Raw genomic sequence first — 22,474 nt, forward strand, 5'->3', positions numbered from 1 at the left:
CTGCTAAAAAGAAACCTTGCATTCATACTACTCTATAGACCACAAACCTTCGTAGAAGCCATCACAAACTTAGCCATCAAACACGACCACCTGATAATTCTCAGGGACTTCAGCATATGGTTTGAAGAAGAGAATGCAAATGCTCAAAATCATTAATCAAGCAACTCGAGACACTGAAACTATGCCAGGTGGTAAAAGGAGCGACACACAGCAGGACATGCACTTGACGAAATCTTTGCCAACAAAAACCTGAACTCTACAGCGCCACTAATACAAATACCATTCTTGATCCAAAAGCACTCACAGCCCCGCAGCTCTGTGCGATCTGGAAAAGAAACTGGTACATCATTAAAAGTAGTAACTTGGAATCCTTGAAACCATCAACTGCAAGCCTGGAAAGAACTGACCTAGATGAAAGAGCAGACCACATCCAGAAATGGATCGCAGATGACACCACCTCCCCAAAAAACTCTTCATCCCTTCACAAAAGAAAGTAGTGGCAAGATGGTTCACACTGCATCTGCCAGTACGATGAAGGGGAAAAAAACAAACTTGAACTAGAATGGAGAAAAACTGTGACCAGGCAAAAAGAATAAACTACCAAAAATAAATCGGTGCATATGAAATTCTCAAAACCAAAAAGAAATACTACGACAACTGAATCACGAGCGACCAACACCCAACTATTGAACCTCATAACGGCAACACACCAGTACCATCATAGAAACTATGCAACGTCCTTGCAGACCACTTCAAAAATAAAATCGTCGACTTCTATCGGACCTTACAAAGCAGACCAATCGACCTGGCTGTGCACCAGGCCCCACCAACCTTGGAACCACAGAATAACCTGCAACGCTTCACATACAAATCAGTAGAGTGACTCATCAAGCTGGTGAAACTTAGCAATAAAGCAGGATCGCACTAGGACACCTGCCCACTAGACGTCTATAAATCAATACTCGCACAAAAGCACGCTATTGGAATCCCACAGAACTGCTCAACGTACATAAAACCACTCCTCTTTAACTACAGACTTAGATCTGCTAGAAACCTATGTCTACGAACAAGCTCTGGAACACGTAGAAAAACACCAACTATTTGACCAGGTGCAAGTTGGTTTCAGACCCAAGAGAGGGATGAGCTGGAACTTCTCTTTAACTCTTTCTTTCTCTCTCCTGACCCCCTGCCCCCCCCACCCTCCCTCTCTCTGGGATGACCTAAAGACCAGCAGAGACTTCAACACAAACTGCAAAGATAGTACTTGTACGTGCTGCAGCGTTTGACACAGTAAACCGCAACATTCTAATCAGGAGACTGAAAGCAACAGGGATCACTGATAAGAATTAAATCATTGCTATCTGAAAGAACAGAAACAGTATTGATAAAACCATTCAAATCCGTGCTGAGACACCACATATGGAGTACTGCAAGGATTCTCCTTATCCCCACTTCTCTCCAACATCTACTTGACCCCACTACAACTTCATCAAAAGGCAGTCGCATCTGCTACAACTATGCAGAGAACACCCAAAGCTTCAAATTGAAGACGTACAAGAAGAGAACACCATGCTAGTAGACTATGATTGGATGAACATAAACCGCCTCAAACTGAACCCGAGCTAGACAAAAATCATGATCGTACCCAAAATCCAGGAATACAACCAATACCTCCCATTGCCAACTGATCTAGGACAGCGCCCACGCCATTGAAAATAGTAAAAAACCTTGGACCTAATGTACAACGAGCTAACGCTAGAACCACAAGTAAACACAATCAAGAAATGCTTCTTCCACCTATACACGATCCTACCATTCCTCTCTTATACGCACAAAACACTATCCATCATTTTGCTCATGTCCAGGATAGACTATGCCAATAGCCTATTCCTCCGACTGACAGATTATCTGCTGAAGAAACTGCAACATATTACGAACACAGCGGCTAGATTCCTCCTCAAACTTTCACAAGATTACATCACTCCTGCGCTAAAGAAGCTACACTGGCTGCCAGTCAAAAAACGAATACCACTCAAAACTTTGTGCATAACACACAAAGGAACTCTCTCCTGAGAGAAATATGAAACACAAAGGACCATCTCAAATTCAGAAATGAATGAGCAACACCCACACCCCTCAGAATGAACACACAAGTCGCAAGACTGAGGACTAAAGCGAACCATGACAAGTGCAGGGCGGTGGCGAGACTTCAAAGTTGGAAGGAGACCTGGGTCCCCATGGACGGCCTCGACAGAGGCTAACGAGAGATGGGAGCATCCTAGGTTGAACCACCGACAGAGGGGATGAGAGTTGAATGAGAAAGTGCTGACTGAACAGAAAAACCACGGGAACCTGGTAGATCAAGGGCATAGGGAAGAGGTGTGGCCGCCCCTCTCAAGGGACCAGGAAGGAGGTGGCAGCTGCACACCGGTATATGCCAGGGGCCAAAGCGGTCTAGAAATCCATTGGGGCCTGGGGGGGAGGTGACAACATTGCCTCTAAATAGCCTGGCAGACAACCCACAACCCTACAAAGAATATAGGAGAGAGGCACTCCATCTAGAGCAGCACAATCCGTGCACTAGTAGGGATGTGTAACACAGGTGACTAAAGCATAGGAGATATGGAGCGTCACTACTAACCAAACCCACTAAAAATCTGATCCCTCTACTCTCACCTCTCAAATTCTAAACATAACACAACCATAGTTATATATTTTGCACAACAGACCGCGCACACTTCACTGCAACAGTGACACGACAGCTACTGATTGAAAAAAATCACACCCACGCTCAGCGAACTGTGTAAACTGAACTGAAGATAGCCAACAACACATCGGTGCTGATAGTGTGCAGTATAAATATCCTATAATCTAAACGTTGAGTCCAAGGATTGCCTAGCATCCTGTCATATGTGTACTTGAACAAATCTCTGACAAAGTTGCCTCCACAAGGGATGTGCCAATCCTGTACGCCTCATCTTTGCTTTTTCTACAGTTCTGAATTCAGTGATTAAAAGAAAAACATATATTGCCAACCCCACAGAGCTTTTTGCTTGCCTCGGAAGCCCGTTGTGTCAGAGGAGGCTTCTCCCTACTGTAGAGAATTGCCTACTCCCAAGCATCAACTTTTTAATCATACACTGGAACGGGAAAGGATGGGCTAAATCTGCTCATCCACGATAATTCCAATCCGTTCAGTTAAAGTGGACCTGCTTAGACTGTTTACGAGTGGAAGCCTGCTGATTGGTGTTCCATTGTAGATCTCCAATCCCATAGTTGGGCTCATTGGGGACTTAGCTGACTCGAATGAAGCCCTGAGCAACCGGACTGTGTGCAACCGTGGCTTGTAGAATGGGAGCCAGCAGATCAATTTATTGGGCTGAATGGGTGTAGGCACTTCTTGCCAACAGGTTTAATCTCGCTAAACGGAAAGGGGCATTATGCCCCACCTAATTATGAACGTTTCTGTTCACTCTGGACTTGGATGTTATTGACTCGAATGCTAAAGCCATAGCCACGTGATCCGAGGAAATGTTCAGTTGCACAATATATTTACTAGACCGCTGCGTTGGCTATTCCATGCATTCGTTAAGCTTGCAGAGCACAATCGGTTCAGTTATGCCTACCTTAAACTGTTTAAATGGATCTTCGTCTTTAAGTGATATGGTCTCCCCATATGCAATGTGTAATGGGAATGATTTTTTTTTTAATAAAGAAAAATCATCTTCCCGTTCATATGTTGGAAGGGGCAGCACACGATCATGGTGAGTAGAGTACTAGTGTTCCCTATTACCCTTTCTCCATATTTTCTTGGGCCCCCCCTTTGTCTAATCTAGTTGGCCTCTGGTACCTGGTGGTGGGCTTTAATGAACTGGAATTCAGGGAGGGCCTGTGCACGAACAGAGCTACAAGCACGCTCAGTTAAGTCTTGCACAAGGCCTTTTTCTGCATAGAAATCTTGTAAATACACTACGTTGTTATCTTTCCATACGTTGCATTTACGCACCAGTTGATAGCAGAAGACAGGCAAAGTCCAGGTGACTTGACGGAAACCAGAATACATCCTTCTGTATGGATGACCTTGCATGCCAAGAACCTTCCGAAAACGGGCGTTTATTCTCTGAGCTGTGTGCGTTGAACCTTTCAGAAACGGCACAGAGTGATTTGAGGAAGGGTCTGTTTCTGTTTGAATTCTTTTGTGTTTTGTGTCTTTAGATGTTCGAGTAGAGGACCGTTATGCATTTTTCTAACATTTTAGGATCGTATAGTAATAAGGTGGGAAACGGTTAGAATTGTAAATATGCTCTGTAACAAACAGTTTTTTTTCCCCAGTGAATTCACGCTTGAATTGGTTCCTGTGTTGGGTGCATTTATGATATATGATAGGTTATTTATAATGCGCTTAACCCCTTAAGTGCCAAGGGCGAGGTATCTCGTCCTTGGGATTACCTCCCTGTTGCCAGGGACGAGATGCCTCGTCCTTAGCACTTAAGGGGTGAATGAAAGGGAAAACGTGAAAATGCATTGAATGGCGAAATACCGAAATCACCAAAAAAGGCCTTGGCAATGGGGGGGGGGGGGAACCCCATTTAATACCCAGAGGTTTGTAAGCGCGCACCCGGGGATCGTGCCCAGTGTTGCTCCATGTCATCTTGCTTCCAAGGCAAGCATGTTGCTGCTGAGCGATCCCTGATACGTTGTTTGAAGCTTGACTTCTCTGCTCACACATTTGTTGTTTCTTATGTGTTCTATTTATTTTCAAGGTTAGTCATGTTTTGGTTGCCTGGCACATACTTTTTACACTCTTGTAGAGGCAAATAATTTGTACCTTTACAAGTGTTACTTATGTGTTGTTGTAAAACTTTATTTGGCGTGGGCCATTGGGTACAAAAAAATGCAAAACATTCCAATTATACGCACAAAACCTATGAGTGACCAGCTTAAATCCATAAATGATAAAACCATTTCTCCCTGTGATCAGTCTAAGGCACACGGCATTGGTTAAAGTGCAGAATCAGAATCACTAAGTGCAGGTGCATATGTTACCCAATGAGTCATGCTTCAACTCATAAATTAGCAATTTGTTCCTCTTATCTACATATACATCGAGATAAAATACTACATTCAGATTTTCGGTTGATTTACAGAGTTGCCTAGCTTCCATGGTAGCGGAAATTCTGATCAGTGCAAACGGTGGTTTTAGATCTTTCCTCCTCAGGTCCCTGAGGGCATCACATATGAGTAGAAAATGGAGAGGGCTCTCTAACGCAGCCCTGCAAATCTGGCTACTTTTAGTTTGCGACCAGTCCCAGTTACTAGTACAAGTCCTTGGTGGCAAGCTGTCCAAGTGGAATCTGATGTATAATGCTTGGGCGTATAATTATGTTATAACATGCAAATATTCTTTGAACCCCACAGGATAGTTTTACATTTTAGGTATTGAGACCCAGCGGCCAGTGCAGAGCACATTGTGCTGATTCTATTTCTCCTAAGTCTTAGGTGGCCCGTTTCAACAATTGGCCTGGCAGCTGTAGGTACCAATGCTGGGTCGTCCCAATAAACAGTCCTAGTATTGAGAACCATTTAGCACTTGCATTAACCACGAGATGAAGTGCACCCCCCGCCCACAGACATCCTGTGCAAAAGGGCCTCCCAGTATTTCACCACCATGCTGGGGGTTCTCCATAGCCTCAACCAGTAATATATTTGCTTAATTTCTGCATCTCCACCAATGAAACCCAAATCAAACTCCATCTGTACCGCTGCTCTTGAACTGCTTTGTTGCAGTATAAGGGTGCTTTTAAGAAACTTGCTTTTGATTACTAAGGTGGATGATGTGTTCGTTTAGCCCTAGACTTCTGACCCAAACAGTTTTGATTCCTTCACCTGTTCCTGGTATACCAGCAGAGCTGGTATTATTGCTCCTCCCCTATGCTTGAAATTGTACCTTTTCAGGGCCCCGCTAGTCTTCCCCAAGGTTGCCTTGTGGGTAGCTCAGCTGATCTGAAAACTGTATGGCTAAATAGACGTACCAAAGCACTTGCTCCAAAATAACACCTCCCACAATAATTTTCAATGGTCCGGTTTTTGACTTCATTGGGCTGAAGATCATTGACTTGGTTTTACTTGCATTAATCCCATAAAGCCAGAGCCCGTCCCACAAGGTCAAACGCATCCCCATTGGAGTTGTTGACAACAGCACTGCGACGTACGGAAATCTGACTTGATGGTGAGGAGCTTGTCAATGATTGAGTTTATAGATGCAAAATAGAAAAGGAGCCAGACAGCATCTGTGACAAACTCCTCTTGCCACTTCTAGTGGTTTAGTGACATTTCCCGCGAGGCTCCCGCAGACTGCTGCAGTGTTATTGAAATAAAGCAGCTGTATTGTGTCTAACAGGTTGTTTGGAATATTTTTTGCCCGAAGTTCCTCTCACAATAAAGCTCTTGGAACGCTTATTATAAAAGCAGTGTGTAAAATGATACCACCTCAAAACTTTGTCTGGGGCAAAAAGGAGTATGCTATGCCTAGTTTAAAAATCATTGCATGCAGGTGAAGCTCAGTGTGTGCTTTCAGTTCTTATCAATTCCATTTGTCTGAGGGTGCTTGTGAACCGTATGTTTTGTCTGGTAATTGTGAGGAACACCTGCTTTTCTGTCACAATATGCACTGCTGCTGTGTTGCTTTGCTTACATTTATAAATGTGCAGTTGATCTGCATATTTGTTGCAGTCCGCATTGTGTTTTTGTTGGAGAGAGTCTCTCTACACTGTTTCCTGATAGGCGAGGACCTATATAACCCCAAGCAACAACGCAAAGCGATACGAGGAGTTGGTCCGCAGTGTTGTTGTAGTCCACGCCACTCCATGGAAGTCGTGGAATCAATGGAACACGTCTGAGTGACCGTGCAGTCGAGGAAGAGCGACAAGACTACAGAAAAGGTCTCGGACTCTTCCAGAAGCCCTTCCGTGCATGTTCTAAGAAGTCACCATACCCGAGCTGACTGGAGAAGTAAGCGTTGGCAAGGTTTGGCTTTTAGAAAGGAAGACGCTCCTGTGCTTATTTCGCATGCAGACAAATTGGCGTCTCACTCGTTAAGTAGTGAGTCCGACTCTGAAACCAACCACGACGGTGCACTTCTCAACAGGAGGGGCTCCGCAAGACCAACAGAACCCTCCAGCCTCGTACAGCGAGCATGATTGGCAAAACAAGCCCGCCGGACTCGTGGAGCCATGCCGGCCTTTGCTGGGCCAAATGACGGCACCTGCTCTGTCGGATCCTGAGATCTGGTCCCCCACAGCCCACAAACCTCCGCCACAGCGAGTGGTGCTACGACTGTGAGCATCAAAGGATGACTCCATTTTGCCGGCAGAGATAAGGACCAAGCCCAGAAATCATGCCGTGACCCCCTCCATACTTGAACACGCACCCAACGGGACATTACGATCCCAACTACAAACCTGACAGTGCACAAAGTGGGGTATCTCCAAGGAAACTCCTGCCTCGTAAAATTGATATGAAGGTGCCTCCAAAAACACCGGACAAAGAGAGCTCCTCATGCACATTACCGGTTCTCATATGTGCCCAGATACAAGACAAACCAATTATATCTGATCTCTGCCAAAACGACGAAATGCCACATACAGAACTTATATCTCAAGCAGGCACTCCACCTAGAATTCCTGAGTCGGAAGTGATCCTTCTGCTCTCTGACCGAGATAAAGTGGAGTAACCAGCTAGAGACAACAGGGAGATTGCTCCCTCAACAGCGAAAACCAAAACGCCACATGTGGATCCTTACTCCCAAAAAAGAGAAAAGGTGATTGCCATATACAAGAAAGCAATATACAAAAAAAGAGGGAAAGAAATAAGACATTAATACAAAGGCATCACAAAGGAAAACCAGTCTGCCCAACAAAAAAATAGATCCAGGGAAAACTCCTTTTCCTAATCCTCTGTCAACTGCCCTAAAAGACTTTTTCACAAAGCAATTTAAAAGAAAACAGGAAGCAGATGTGGAATTATTGAATGCTGAAATCCGTCCAGCGTCGAAACAACGCAAAACGTTGGAGAATGGCACCACCAAATCGCTGCCTTCTGCCTCAGTGGCGTTGGAACGTCCTTCAACAGTAAACTTATCTGCAGACTGTCAATTCCCCAAAGAATCGGCAGTCCTTAACTTGACTCAATCATCATCAGGAGCAACCACTCCTGACAGAGACAACTGTCAACCAAATATCCAAATTTAGATGCCCCAAATGCTGGCGACCCCCCTGAGATCCATACGAATGACAGAAATAGTCGAGCCGTTGAAAGAGCTGTCTATTCTGGTAGTAGAGGCACAAGCATCTTTAAATCTTGATCCTGCTCTGGCAGCTCGACCGAACAGCTCGAGGAAAAACTGCAAATGTTACATCAAACAACGAGAACGCTCTGCAAGATAGTACGCCATCACCGCCCACATCGGCCGCTGAAAAAACAAAGGTCCCAGACATCTAACCTCTACACCTTCCATCATACTCTCATAGCCGTACAGACGACAGCACTCCGGCAAAAAAACAAAAGATCAAGTGAGATCTTTATGACCACGCACAAAGATTCCCCCTAAAAACAAACAGATTTACTTAGTTATGTCGGACGTAACCATTGCTCTGGCTCCCTTTAGAAAGCTATATGAAGCAATAAATGATTCCATGAAAGACAGTATACGGTAACCGCTATGATGCACTCTAAACTGATTCATAACGGCATTGGAGCAAAAAAAATGCTGAGCAAGAACTACGCTGGGACTCGAGATTTGCATCACTTGAAGAAAAAATCAAACTACGAAGAGTGGCCACTTGGCTGCAACAACTCATGTCCGCCAAAGGGATGCAAACCATGCCCGAAAGAAACCCGACGCCACCTACAGAATGGATGACAAATACCATCCAGGAGCCACCCAAGGATAACATGAAGTCGACGGCTCCGTCCGCAGCGAGACCAAGAGCCTTAGTGGAGGGAGACTCCGCAAGCACCAAACAAGGATCACAAAAACAAAATAGCCACCAAAACACAAGCTATATTTAAACTAGGTAGGCCAAACGCCCAAACTTTAAGCAAACCACCGACCACAGAGACATTGCTCCCGGCCAGTATCGCACAAGACACCCTACAGGTGGACCCAGATGTGCCTTGCAAAATCACTGGTAACTGTTCATAGCCAGTACCTCACTGATGAACATAACCCTTCATTTAGACCAAGTTGAAGACCCAGAACTCTCTTCACGGAGCTTAGACTCGCCAACAAACCTTGACATCCCTTCCATCGAACCAGAGCTAAAAAAATAAAACATCTTCTTGCCCCTCATCGAGCAGTTCACCGGACATCGAGCTTAAAACTTCTGACCTCCAACTTGGTCGAACAACCAAAAAGAGTCATTTCGAAACTCTCTAGCAAAGAAACCGGAAAAATTGACCCACCCAAACAACATGACCAATTTCACTCGACGACTGAAGTGCAGAAACTTCGAGCCTTGAAAACTGAAGACTTTACTCTGATAGAACCAGATCACAGAGATAAGAAAGCCAAAGCGTATCTCCATATAAGAGCGCTGACCTTATGCAAAATTCAGCAAGAAGTGTAAACTGACCTGGAAAACCTGGGCTTCTGTTTGTCAGAACTACCGAAACCAGCTCTAGCCCTCCAGAAACCCTCCTCGTAAAGTTACATTGAAACATTGATACAAGTCAAGCACGGAAGATCTGTATAAAAATAAAAGATGGGACTGTCGCCCAAGAATTTCGGAAGCAGCACGACCAAGACAACCTGGCCCAGATCAAGACCACCACGAGAGATCCAACCAACAACGCACTGACAACTTTGAAAATAGCAGAAGAGCTAGATGGAGGTTGGACAGGAACCTCGGTCTCTCAAGAATAATAAGTGCATGGGCGACTTCCCCAAACTCGACCAACCGGGAACAAATAACTAGCCAAGCACAGAAAAAGTCTGCGAAGGTGCGTGACACAATGGAGAGAGAGACCAAAACGAAGACCGTGGACTAGCAGGGCCATGGAAGTGGATGAGAGATGCCTTAAAATCTAAACCGAGGAGATGGCAACGAAATCCAGAGGGCGATCAAGACAGAAACCGCCTTGAAGATCGTCTCAACTTGCCGCCATCAAAACTCTTAATATGGGTTCTTGGAATACACGCGGCCACAAACATTTTACTTACCCAGAGGCACAGGACCTGGGAATCTGTGACGTAATCTGTCTCCAAGAGACTTGGCTGGTGGAGAGGCCAATCTTGGATGGCTACGAAATTGAAATATCACTGGCATCCAAAGGCCTTCTGGGTCGTCCATCCTCAGGCCTCCTACTAGCCATATGCTCTGGGTCAGGAAGCGCCATCCAAAAAAAAGTAGTGGAGTCCTATGGAATCCTGGCAGTCTTAACCTCCTGGAACCACATAAAGCTGGGCACGGCGAACTGGACCACGATGCATTTAGCGATCATTAATCCCCATTGGAACCCTCAAAGAACCAAAGATTCCACCTTCTGCACAGCCGTTGCCGACACGATGGACAAGATTCTAACTGAGTTGGAGACCACGCATATCCTCATCTGCGGAGATTTAAGCGTGAAGTGAAACTTTTGCTGACGACGCTACAATCTCCATGTCAAGCGCCGCAGCAGTGGAACGAGGCAAGGTCTGGCTGAATCTCATGAATTTAAGAAACTTCCATAATGTATCAAATCTTCGGGGCCATGGGAACGAGCTAACTCGGCATCCACTCTCAACTACATTTTTGTTGCTCATTCCATGCTCCCATACGTTAATCTATTCGAAGTAATAAGAACAAAAGTGATCATAACCTGTTATGCATGTCATGGACTACCATCTGTCCGCAAAAGAAATTTTATGAACCAAATGTTGAGCAACCACACAGCAGTCACGCCTTCGTTTAACAGCGGCTGACATAACGGACATAACAAATATATTGCCACATCACCAGCTAATACCACCTCATTATCTAGACCGAACTATCTTCCGCTGCTGCTAACTTACAAAGTTGGAAGAACGAGAATGGAAAAAAACGACACCGATGAGTATGACAAAACGCTGGTAATCAAAAGAAGAGAACTAAGAAAATTGAAGCAAACATGTAGGCCCAAACACTCGAGCAAAGCCAGAACACTTGAGGCAGCGACAAGGAAGTACAAGTCACTGGGTAAAAAACCACAAGATAAATCTGTACCAAAACGACACAGAAAAAATGTTAAAGGTCTTAAGCACCAAAAATTCCTGGGACTTAAAGCACCTTCAAATAAACAACCAGCTCATTAACTCGGTATCCGAAACAGATTGGATAAGCTAATTTACAAATTTGTCACTGATACCCGAACAGATGGCGGAAGCCACATGGGCCGATCTAACTGAGATAGAGGACATTAAAACAGTGGTCCTCAAACTTAAATCGTCGAGAGCACCTGGCCCAGATGGCAAAACAAATATTGACCTGAAACAACATCCTGAGGAATTGTCTATCTTTATAAGCAAAATCTTTGATCGATGTAGAAAGGCAAAGCAGATCCCATCATCCTGCACCAGCAGTGGTGGTCCCAATATTTAAAAAGGGGCACGAGAGACGAGCCGGCGAATTATCGGCCAATACCACTTTTGGACATTATTGGGAACATTTTTGCCAATCTACTAGTAAGATTTCAAAATTGGGCCGAGTATCGCCCTGTTCAGACCCATTTCAAACGGGTTTTTTGAAAAACGACAGTACCTCTGTCAACATCATGCTACTGAATATAATAAACGGCAACATCAGGACCGGAGTGCCAAGAGTTGTATTTATTAATTGTTTAGCCTTTGTGGACCTGTCGCAAGCTTTTGACAAAGTAAACCGGCAAAAACTATGGAAGAAGTTGAAAGCATGGAATTGCCCGCCCGAAATACTGGACCCGGTAATCGCATTCCACACAGACACCAAACTGCGGGTGTTTCTAAGTCGGCTGGGATTGCTGTAGGAGGAGATCAAATCGGAACGGGCAGTAAAACAGGACTGCCCGCTGGCTCTGGCCCTCTTTATCGCCTTCTTGTGGGATTTCAAAGACACTGAAGAAACCGTGAGATCTTTTCCTCCAAAAATCAGTAAGTGTGCAATATCCCAAATTCTCTACTCAGATGACTTAATCTTACTGGATCAAACCCAAATTGGACTTCAGCGCCAGCTAAACAATCTGGCTCAGTATACAGAAGATAACCTTGAAATTAATACATTTAATACGAAAATACTGATCCTGGAAACAAAACCAAAAAAGAAAAAGAGGCACTGGACACTCGCCAGCACAAAAAATAGAAGTAGTTTCCCACTTCAAATATCTGGGAATTGTGGTTGATGCCTTGGGAAACGAAGATATGATGCAGTAGGCTCTGTGGAACAAAACAAGAACTTTAACAACCCAAACTCGAATGATAGATACAAAATATGGAAGATTTTCTTTAACACCAGCCATGCAATTCTACAAAACAAAAGTAGTTCCTTCCCTGGTCTATGGAATGGATGCGACTTTGAACATCCCAGCCACGCTCTGGTTGAAGCTTGAAGAGCATCTATGGAAATCGGTTCTGGGCCTCCCAAAGTCAACCTCGATGGCCGCCATTAGGTGCAAACTTGGCCTCCTTTCCCTTGCAGCGTCAGTAGAGCAAAGTCAAATGCAGCAAGTCAGAAAAATTCTAACTCCAGGCAGCCTCCCGATATTTCAAATTATTGGCAATGAAAATAAAAATGGTTGCTGCAAAGCACTTAACCGGTGGGTGCTCAGCCTAAATGGCAAACTAAACAATCTAGCCTGCACACAAGAAGACTTGATCTCTAATCCCCAAAGAGTCACAACAAAAATGGAGAACCAAGATTGGATCACAACATGTGTAAAAGCAACAGCAAATAGACTACTGGCCCACCTACCCCTCACCACGAATAAACTGAAAGTACCTCTGGCATACTGCTCAATTTCCAGATAAATCTCTTCAGAAAGTGTTTGAGAATACGCTTGAACCTATTACCAACGCAAGAAATGAGCACAATCAGGGCAATTATGCCCTCGGACAAATGCAGATTGTGCGAAGACGAGTCGAAACGGGAATCTTTGAGACATCTACTGATGACCTGCCCAAAAAAACAAGGCAATACCGTGTAGCATTCCTGATGCCCCATTTTGCTGATGTACCAGCGAAGAAGAGGTATGGTATAGTCATCTGATAGGGGGAAAAAACAAAATGGGACTATAGCGACCGTCAAGATTTTGGAAGCGGGAATGAAAATGACAACAGCCTCGTTGACCAGAGACCTGCTGAGCGAAACCATACAACCGAATCGGAAACCACGCTCAAAAACAACACAACCGTTAGGACACGATTTTTACTTACGTAAACGTTTGACTACTTAACCCACGTTTGACTACTTAACCCTTTAAGTGCCATGGGTATTTCTTCCCAGTGCCAAGGCCTTTTTTGGTGATTTTGGTATGTGGCCATTCAATGGCTTGTTTTGTTACATGAGATATCTCGGCCAAATTTGGCTCCTTATTTTCCCACATGTAGGCGGTCGTAACACCACCCAGGAATCCTAGGTTGCTGTAGGGGGGTGAGAGAAAATAAGCAAAAAGGGTGAACATGTTGGTTTTTTTCAAAAAATGCCAATAAAATGATGTACAAAGAAGCCTGTAGTTTTTTTCCTTTCCTTGTAAGAGCTAGGAACAAATGGTTTGCTGTGCTGAGTTCCCCAAATTCCTGGCGTTCAAGAACAGGTTGAGTGGAAACTTTGATGTGGTTATCAACCGTTTTGTGAGAGGTAGGTGATTTTGGCCATTTTTGCCAATTGGACATGTGTGGACGGAATGGAAGAAAAGGGTAGGAGAGCCAAATTGGAGGACAGAAAGGCATATATTTCTGAAAAGTAGACAAAATCCCAAGTTTAGGAAGGGGTGATTTGCGTAGGTCAGGCAACAACTTGGTAGGGGAAACTGCCATAGATTGGGGGAAAATCTGGGAGATGACTGAAAAAAGGTGTGTTGGACATGGTTGGCTTGGTACGGCAATGGCTTCTATGAATTTTGAGAAAAGCAATGCTCCGCTACATTCCCCTGACTCTTGCAGTTAGGAGAGCACACATTTTTTTTTGTAGTGTTTTACAAAACAAGCAATACCACAAGCCAAACACTGAGCCATGGTACACAGGAGTTTTATGCTCACGGGCTCAACAGACGCACTTAGCATGTGTAAATCGGGAAATCCAATGTGGTGAGGAACGGCAAGCCTACATTTTTTGAAAGAGCACAGGCAGACCTTTTCAAGGGTAGGTGACTTGTGCAGGTTACAAAAGTGTATGGTGGCTAAAGCAGCGACTAAATGTAGGTCACATTTGGGAAATTAAAGGGTTGTGTGACAAAGGGCACCAGCAAATGGGTCAAAACGTTATGAAAACCACACAAACACAACAAATGTTATACCTTCCCGCGTTCCCACAGGTGTCCCGATGAAAACGGTACCTCACATGTGTGGGTGCACGTACCTGGGCGCCAAGGGGAAAGCCTAAAATACAAGTAACCCCAAGTCTGTTTTCAGATCAGAATTTCAGACTCTCTGCCGACCGGCACACCATACAGATATGGGCCGCAGGTGTCCAAGCCACCAAGGAAAAGGGGGAACCCCATGTATTTCCGAAAAGAGGACACCTGTGGGAATCCGCAGAGGTATGATTTGCGCGAAGCTGCCCAGGATTTATTACCCAGAACACCAGACAAAGTGAACATTGTGTTTTTTCCCCACCAAATATCACACTTTGTTGGGGATTGTGGCTTATAAAAACTGGGGCAACTTGTGCAAGGCAGACCTCTGTGGATTCCCACGGGTGCCCTCTTTTGGGAAATGCATGGGGTTCCCCGTTTTCCCTGCTGGCTTCGACACCCTAGGTCCAAATCTGTAGGTTGCCCACATAAACAAAATGGGATGTGCCGAAAGGCTTGGGGTTACTAGTTGGTTACCCTTTTGCCCCCCACCCCCTGGTAGGTGCACCCACACATGTGAGGTACCTTTTTCTTCGGGACACCTGTGGGAACGCGAGAAGGTATGACATCTGTTGTTGGCGACGTGTTTCGGTGAGTGGACACAGGGAAATGTCTCTGAAATTGGCTGGAAATGAAGACAATTCTCAGACATTTCGCTCTGGCCACCCACCGAAACACTCTGCCAACAACACATGGCCTACCTTCCCGCGTCCCCACACGTGTCCCGATGAAAACTGTACCTCACATGTGTGGGTGCACCTACCGGGGGCGCAAAAGGAAAAGGGTAACCCACTGGTAACCCCAATCCTTTCGCCTCTGCCCATTTTGTTCATGTGGGCAACCTACAGATTTGGGCCTAGGGTGTCGAAGCCAGCAAGGGAAACAGGGAACCCCATGCATTTCCCAAAAGAGGACACCCGTGGGAATACACAGAGGTCTGCCTTGCACAAATTGCCCCAGTTTTTATTAGCCACAATCCCTGACAAAATGTGATATTTGGTGGGAAAAAAACACAATGTTCACTTTGTCTGGGGCGCTTCGTGCAAGTCAGACGTCTGCACATTCCCACGGATGTCCTCTTTTGGAAAATGCATGGGGTTCCCGGTTTTCCTTGCTGGCTTCGACGCCCTAGGCCCAAATCTGTAGGTTGCCCACATGAACAAAATGGGATGTGCCGAAAGGCTTGGGGTTACTAGTGGGTTACCCTTTTCCTTTTGCCCCCCCGGTAGGTGCACCCACACATGTGAGGTACCTTTTTCGTCGGGACACCTGTGGGAACGCGAGAAGGTATGACATCTGTTGTTGGCGACGTGTTTCAGTGAGTGGACACAGGGAAATGTCTCTGAAATTGGCTGGAAATGAAGACAATTCTCAGACATTTCGCTCTGGCCACCCACCGCCAACAACACATGGCCTACCTTCCCACGTCCCCACACATGTCCCGATGAAAACGGTACCTCACATGCCCCCCGGTACCCTACCGGGGGTGCAAAAGGAAAAGGGTAACCCACTGGTAACCCCAAGCCTTTCGCCACTGCCCATTTTGTTCATGTGGCCAACCTACAGATTTGGGCCTAGGGTGTCGAAGCCAGCAAGGGAAACGGGGAACCCCATGCATTTCTCAAAAGAGGACACCCGTGGGAATCCACACATGGCCAAATTGGAGGGGCGGCCCATCTCATGTAGCCCTCCCCAGGGGCAGATAAGGGGGAAGGTGGGACTGCCCTGCATTCCTCCCTGGGCCTAGGCGTCCATTCCTAGGAGCAGATATCTGGTCCCAGGGAGGGCTGCATGACATGGCACCCACTCCATTGAGGGTGGGGGAGACGGGGTCACTACTCCGTCCCATTCGAAAATTCCCCGTCCCTTTGGGGTGCCCCACAGCCCCCCCCTAAAATGCGTTCTGCCATTTTCTATTTTTTTCTTTGTTTACGAAACTTGCCTTGGCGCAGTGGGGCACATTGGTGTGCCAATCTGGCGCCGGGGTGCCCAAATCTTACTGCCCCACCCACTGGGGGGCCTGTCCCACCATTTTTGGGGTCCCTCTCCTCCCCCACATGGATGGGGGGGTGTACCTCACGCAGCCGTTTGTAGGAGGCCCTGGAAGGCCTGCATGAGGTGCCCCCGCCACCCATTTGGGGCGCGGGGGGAGAGGGCCCCTAAAAATAATGGGACGGGCCCCCCAGTGGGTGGGGCAGTAAGGTTTGGGCACCCCGGCGCCAGATTGGCACACCAATGCACTCACCTTATATTTTCACTGCAGCAGCCCGAAATGGCTGCTGCAGTGAAAAATTACTTTCAGTTTCACGCCAGCGTGCATGAAGCACGCCGATGTGAAACTGAATGTAATTCAGCCCCCTGGCAGTGAGGGGGGACCTCCCCCTCACATAGCCCAGGGGTTGGATTACAGTTTTGCTCGATCCCTGCTTTGCAGGGATCGAGCAAAGCAGAGTGCCAAAACCGATGAGCCGGCTCGTCGGTGGCAACCTGTAGCGGTTTCCACTGACGAGCCGGTTTGTCGGTGGCAACCTGTAGTGCTTTCCATTGACGAGCCGGCTCGTCGGTGGCACTTAAGGGGTTAAAATGACCTACACAGAGACTTTTGCTCCCTCTCCTTTGTTCCCGTATCTTTTTTTTCAATTAACTTGTAAAAATCTTAATGATTATACACCAGTATAAATAAAAAATGTGTACATGTTTGCACACGTCGTCTGGATGTCACATACTTTTTCTCTCTTGCAAAAGAGAACATTCATTTTTAATGCCTTGAAATGACATTATTCTCAAAGTAAAAAAATATGGACTAAAATGCTTCCACCTCAAAATCTTATGTGCAGCACGTCCTACCAGTGCCCCTGATTTCCACATTTCTTTATTCTGCATAGCGCTTTCCTTTGTAGGATTACAGGGAATTGGGAGCATGGTAGATACTGCAGTATTTCAAAGAAGGCAGCAGGCGCTCCTCTCCAGAAAGAACATTGCATGATAACCTGTTCTGAGATGAGAGTTTGCAGCACACGCTTTTTGCTCACTGTACCTTTCACAGATGGGAAATATCCATTTGCATATCAGTCTTTTCCCGGCCACATGGGCAGTCCAGCACTGAAATGCTATGGCAATTCCTCTCTGAACAAGAGTACCAAAAGCAACCCCATACACGTGTTTCAGCCTTGTTGCGCCTCATCAGTGTGGTGAAGCTTTGTCTCTCTAAGCACAGTGAGCAGGGAGTCCACGTCTGGTTGCCCCCCAGGTAACTCAGGGTGACCAACCCCAAGTTCCTTACAAACATTTCAAAGAAGGTAGCAGGCGCTCATCTGTAAAAGGTACAGTGAGCAAAAAAAGCGTGTGCCGCAAACTCTCATCTTTGAACAGGTTATCATGCCAAGTTCTTTCTGGGGAGGAGCGCCTGCTACCTTTTTTGAAATATTTGCAAGGAACTTGGGGTTGGTCACCCTGAGTTACCTGGGGGCAACCAGACGTGGACTCCCTGCTCACTGTGCTCAGACAGACAAAGCTTCACCTCACTGATGACGCCCAACAAGGCTGAAACACGTGTATTGGGTTGCTTTTGGTACTCTTGTTCAGAGAGGAATTGCCATAGCATTTCGGTGCTGGACTGCCCATGTGGGTGGGACAAAGACTGACATGCAAATGGATATTGCCCATCTGTGAAAGGTACAGTGAGCAAAAAGCGTGTGCCGCAAACTCTCATCTCAGAACAGGTTATCATGCCATGTTCTTTCTGGTGAGGAGCGCCTGCTACCTTTTTTTAAAATAGATACTGCAGTACTTGCACTATTTTCTATCCAGTGCCCTTTTCGCACATGCATGTGGATCACTAAGCTCTTGGCTCTCATTGACCTCACCACCCTGCTCCAGGGCAACAGTGGTAGTTAAAGGCTATCTGGTCAATCCATCTAACACCAAAGCATCTAATACCAAACCATCCAATTATATGCAGCGAAATTCCATTCCATCGAATAGCCATTTCGTTGTATATAATTTGATGGATCCATTGAAATTATTGGGGTGCGGGTAAGGGTTGGGACTAGGGTTAGATTAGGGGTTGGGACTAGGGTTAGATTAGGGGTTGGCGCTATGGTTAGATTAAGGGTTACATTAGGGTTGGGTGTGGGGGTTGAGGGGGCTGGAGGTGGACCCCCCCCCAACATATACAAAAAATGTTACATGGAGCTGGCCAGTGCCGAAATTTCAGCACTGGACAGCTCCATCTAATGTTTTAACGTTACAAAAAATGCTATCTTTTACATGTAAAAGTGCATTTCCATTGAAACCAGTCCATTTATATTTTCGATGGACTGGTTTATATGGAAAGGCACTTTTCCATGTTAAAGATAGACTGTCGATGCTTTGGCATATGAAGCATTTTTCTTTTTTTGGTATGTTGCTTTTTTTTTTTTTTGACGGAATGACTATGAACTGTAGTTAAGCATTGGGTATGTTATGCTAAGGCTTTATACAGCTCAGAAGCAGTCATTTGCTATTTAGTGCATTTAGCTTGGCCAAGAATATGTGAGTTTTGCAAAACCAGATTTCTTTTCGTCCGATTTATAATTTCCTTTTGATGTGATCAGGTTATTCTTTCGTCAACTTTCTTGGCTAATGCATGTACATGTTTTGACCCCAAGGTGGCAGCGATATCCAGAACATGTCATTCTGTAAAACTGCCAAACTACAAGAGCGAGTTTACAGTGATGTACTTTCTTCTGCACTAGATGACTTTATTTAAAGCACTATCTTTCGTGACCGTATTGCAATATTTTCTTTTCCTCCCTCTTCAGGACCACAGTTTGCAGAGGACCCCTCCCAGATGCAGCAGCCCCCTACTGCATTTGGGGATTACAGACAACAGTACCAGTAAAGGATCCCCCCTGGTAATGCTGTGAAAGAGCTTGGATTGGTCCAGGACTTGTACAAGTGCCGCACCTGAAAGAGCGCTCCTGATCACCTACAAACTCGCCAATGGATTTATTTAAGAAGCACTTTTTAGCTTATGACATCGCATGTGAAGAAAAATCTATTTTATTTATTACCAAAAGGGTGACATTCCCTGTACTATCTCATAATGTTTGTCTTTGTATGTCTGCCAAATGTGGCCATTCAAGACGTTCAGGTGGTGTCCATGGAATCCACACACAGTGGCTGCCTCAGGGCACGAGTAGCTCGCCACAAAATTTCTTTTTCACAGTCAAAGTGGGTAACTGAAAGCATAGCATGCATTTACTTTTGTTATCGCAAAAGCGACAGCAATTGCTTTCAAGAGAATGCGGGGTTGAGTTGGTGGTGTTATGCTGGCTGAGGATTTGCAAGCCCAGCTGGTATTGAAATAATCAACAGATGGGACCAAAAGAGCAAGGGACAATCCACAGACAAGTGAGCTATTTAAAGTTCCTAATTAGAGAGTTCCCTTAGATATGTCTAGGCGGGGCGGTATAGCTCACGCATTGGTCTTGTAAAGAAGACAGGGCTGACCAAAATGAGTGGCACAAGTTCGATACCCAGTCTCATGCTTGGAGGCTGCAGTCTGGCAATGTATTGTTATGATATGGAGATATATAGCTATAGCCAGTTTTTGAAAAGGTGCATATGGAATGAAGAGCTAATTGCATTTGTAAGGCATTCATAAAGCCCCTCAGATCAGATGTCCAAACCGGAGCAGTCATCCACGTGGCTACAAGAGCACCGCTTAAGATGGCCTCCTGTCTGCCAACATTTGGAAGTAGGTGGCATATGTGGTCTATTACTTAAAATCCCACCTTGCCACCAGTTACACGTAAGAGCCGTTTTGATGATGGGTGGAGTCATTGTAGCATACTATTAAGCTGGTGGTGTCATAAAATTTAGTTATCCAAGAATCGTATATATCTCTAACCTCATGGGAATTGTCAGCCTAACGTCTGGTGGAGAAAGTTGGGGAGCTGCTATGATTTCAATCTGAATGGGGAAAAACTCAGTTCAGAGAAGATAAGCTAACTGAAATGAGTTGTCCATTGAGCTGGCAGAAATCCCAAACTGATATGGAGAGGGTTGGTCCTTTGGTTTGTGCCAGAAGGTGTGGAAATTATGTTTCTCCCAAATATTCATTATTTTTTTCAATGTTGTTCAATTTCAACACATGTGCATTGTTCTCGGATAGTCACAAGAGGGCAGTGGTTGCACTGTTACATTTTCCACTGGGCTCTACATTTAAAGAAGAATGTATTTCTTTCTGTCTCGTGCATGTGTTAGCCAATTTTAAGCTGACCTACACCTTCATGTAGATGGGGCAGAATAAAGCCTTGATGAACATCTGTACAATGAAAGCTAAATCGAGTACTAAAAAAATATATATATAATAATTTGTATTTTTCATCCCTTCCGTACTTGTGTTTTGAACTTGAATTGTATTTTTTTATTTATTATATATCCACTCTTGTTTTGTACTTACACTTCACACATTGCACAAAAGCACTGTATTGGCAAATCCTTTTTCATGCACATTGCTAATGGTTTACCTTTTTCAAGGGACCAGACTGGATTTGAAAAGCAGTGCAACACCATTCTTCACTAAATTGGATGAACTGAAATGTACACCTGGTGCCAGCCACACACCTGATCCTGCTTAACTGTGCATCACCGATATTGTGACTCAAATGGACTGTATTCTGTATTGAAAGTATTTTGGCTAAATGTACTATATTCTTTTTCTTGACCAGTGGCATTACAGTGTAGCTTTGTAAAGTGTTTGGGTCAGTCTGGAATATGATATTCTGCAATAGAAGACTGCCTGTACTTTCCGAGTGCAGACCTCTATTAACCGTGATTTTAATTGTAATTCCCCATCCTCAAGTCTAAGAGATAATTCCCTGCCCTTTTGCAGAAATTGGCGATGGAAACGTGTTTGTGTGGTGTGTAGATTTTGTTCCGCTTTGAAAAGAGCCATACCTACTTTCATGACTCATGTTCATCCTATAGTATTAGTTGGGCAAGATTTGCACTCCATGCCTCATTGCTCCCCGGATATGGCAAGCATGCCTTTTGTGGACATGGGGCTTGTATCGGTGCCTTGACTGATCTGAGATGCACGACTTCGTTCTGCTCCGAGTATCCTTCCGTTAACAGGCTCTTCTGGCCCCTTTTGTCCTATGAATGCTAGTATGAGTAATCTGTGAATTCCCTTTTTTGCTCTCTCCCAGGCTATTTCAAGTCCCTGCGTATTCTTCCACGAGCTGTCACTGGGCCGTTTACACTGGCCTTGCAAGTCACCAGAGTTTTGAGTTCCCTCAAGAGGACCAAAACGGCACGGATAAAGAGAATATCCCTATTCCAAAATGGGAATCTGAAATATATAAGGTTGCCTGCCTTGCCTCCATTGCAGGGCATGTTTCACTGGACAGATGGGGAGGAACATAGTCTATCTGGATATGGGCTGGCATTACACAACCAGCATGAACAAAAACCACTCTGACCTTGATCTGGGATGATCTTGAGGTCACTGCAGACTCTGAAGGATGTGCTGCACTAATTCTCCTCGATCTCTCTGCAGCCTTTGACACAATTAACCAACTCCATCCTCCTTGACCGCCACCATTCCCTTGGAATCTGTGGCACTGCTCTCTAAATGGATTGTGTCCTTCCTCAGCAACAGGAAACACATAACCCTCCTCTCCCCTTTTGTCTCAACTGCTCGCGCGGTTAATACTGGAGTACCGCAAGGCGCATGCCTATCTGCTCTCCTATTCAACCTCTATATGTCCACCTTTCCTGGAATTATCCGCTTGCACAACATCTCGTGCTACAACTACGCTGATGATACCCAAATCATCCTAAAAATATAGAATTTGGGCACCAATCCCCAACCTCGATGCCGGTCTTCGAGACATTGATCGCTGGATGACAAACCACCTCCTCT

The 22,474-nt window shown here is 45.4% G+C and overlaps 1 protein-coding gene across 1 annotated transcript in view; it reads left to right on the forward strand.

Annotated features, from left to right (window-relative positions):
• Positions 1–20,934, forward strand: part of TIMM17A (translocase of inner mitochondrial membrane 17A) — a 74,158-nt gene extending 53,224 nt beyond the window's left edge. The window contains exon 6 of the mRNA XM_069633577.1: positions 19,365–20,934. Within this exon, the coding sequence (XP_069489678.1) occupies positions 19,365–19,444 (80 nt within the window). The 3' untranslated portion in view covers positions 19,445–20,934. The remainder of the gene's footprint in view (positions 1–19,364) is intronic.
• The last annotated feature ends 1,540 nt before the right edge of the window (positions 20,935–22,474 follow it).

Source organism: Ambystoma mexicanum, chromosome 13 (assembly GCF_040938575.1).
Source record: "Ambystoma mexicanum isolate Mex_15411 chromosome 13, UKY_AmexF1_1, whole genome shotgun sequence".
Classification (NCBI taxonomy): domain Eukaryota; kingdom Metazoa; phylum Chordata; class Amphibia; order Caudata; family Ambystomatidae; genus Ambystoma; species Ambystoma mexicanum.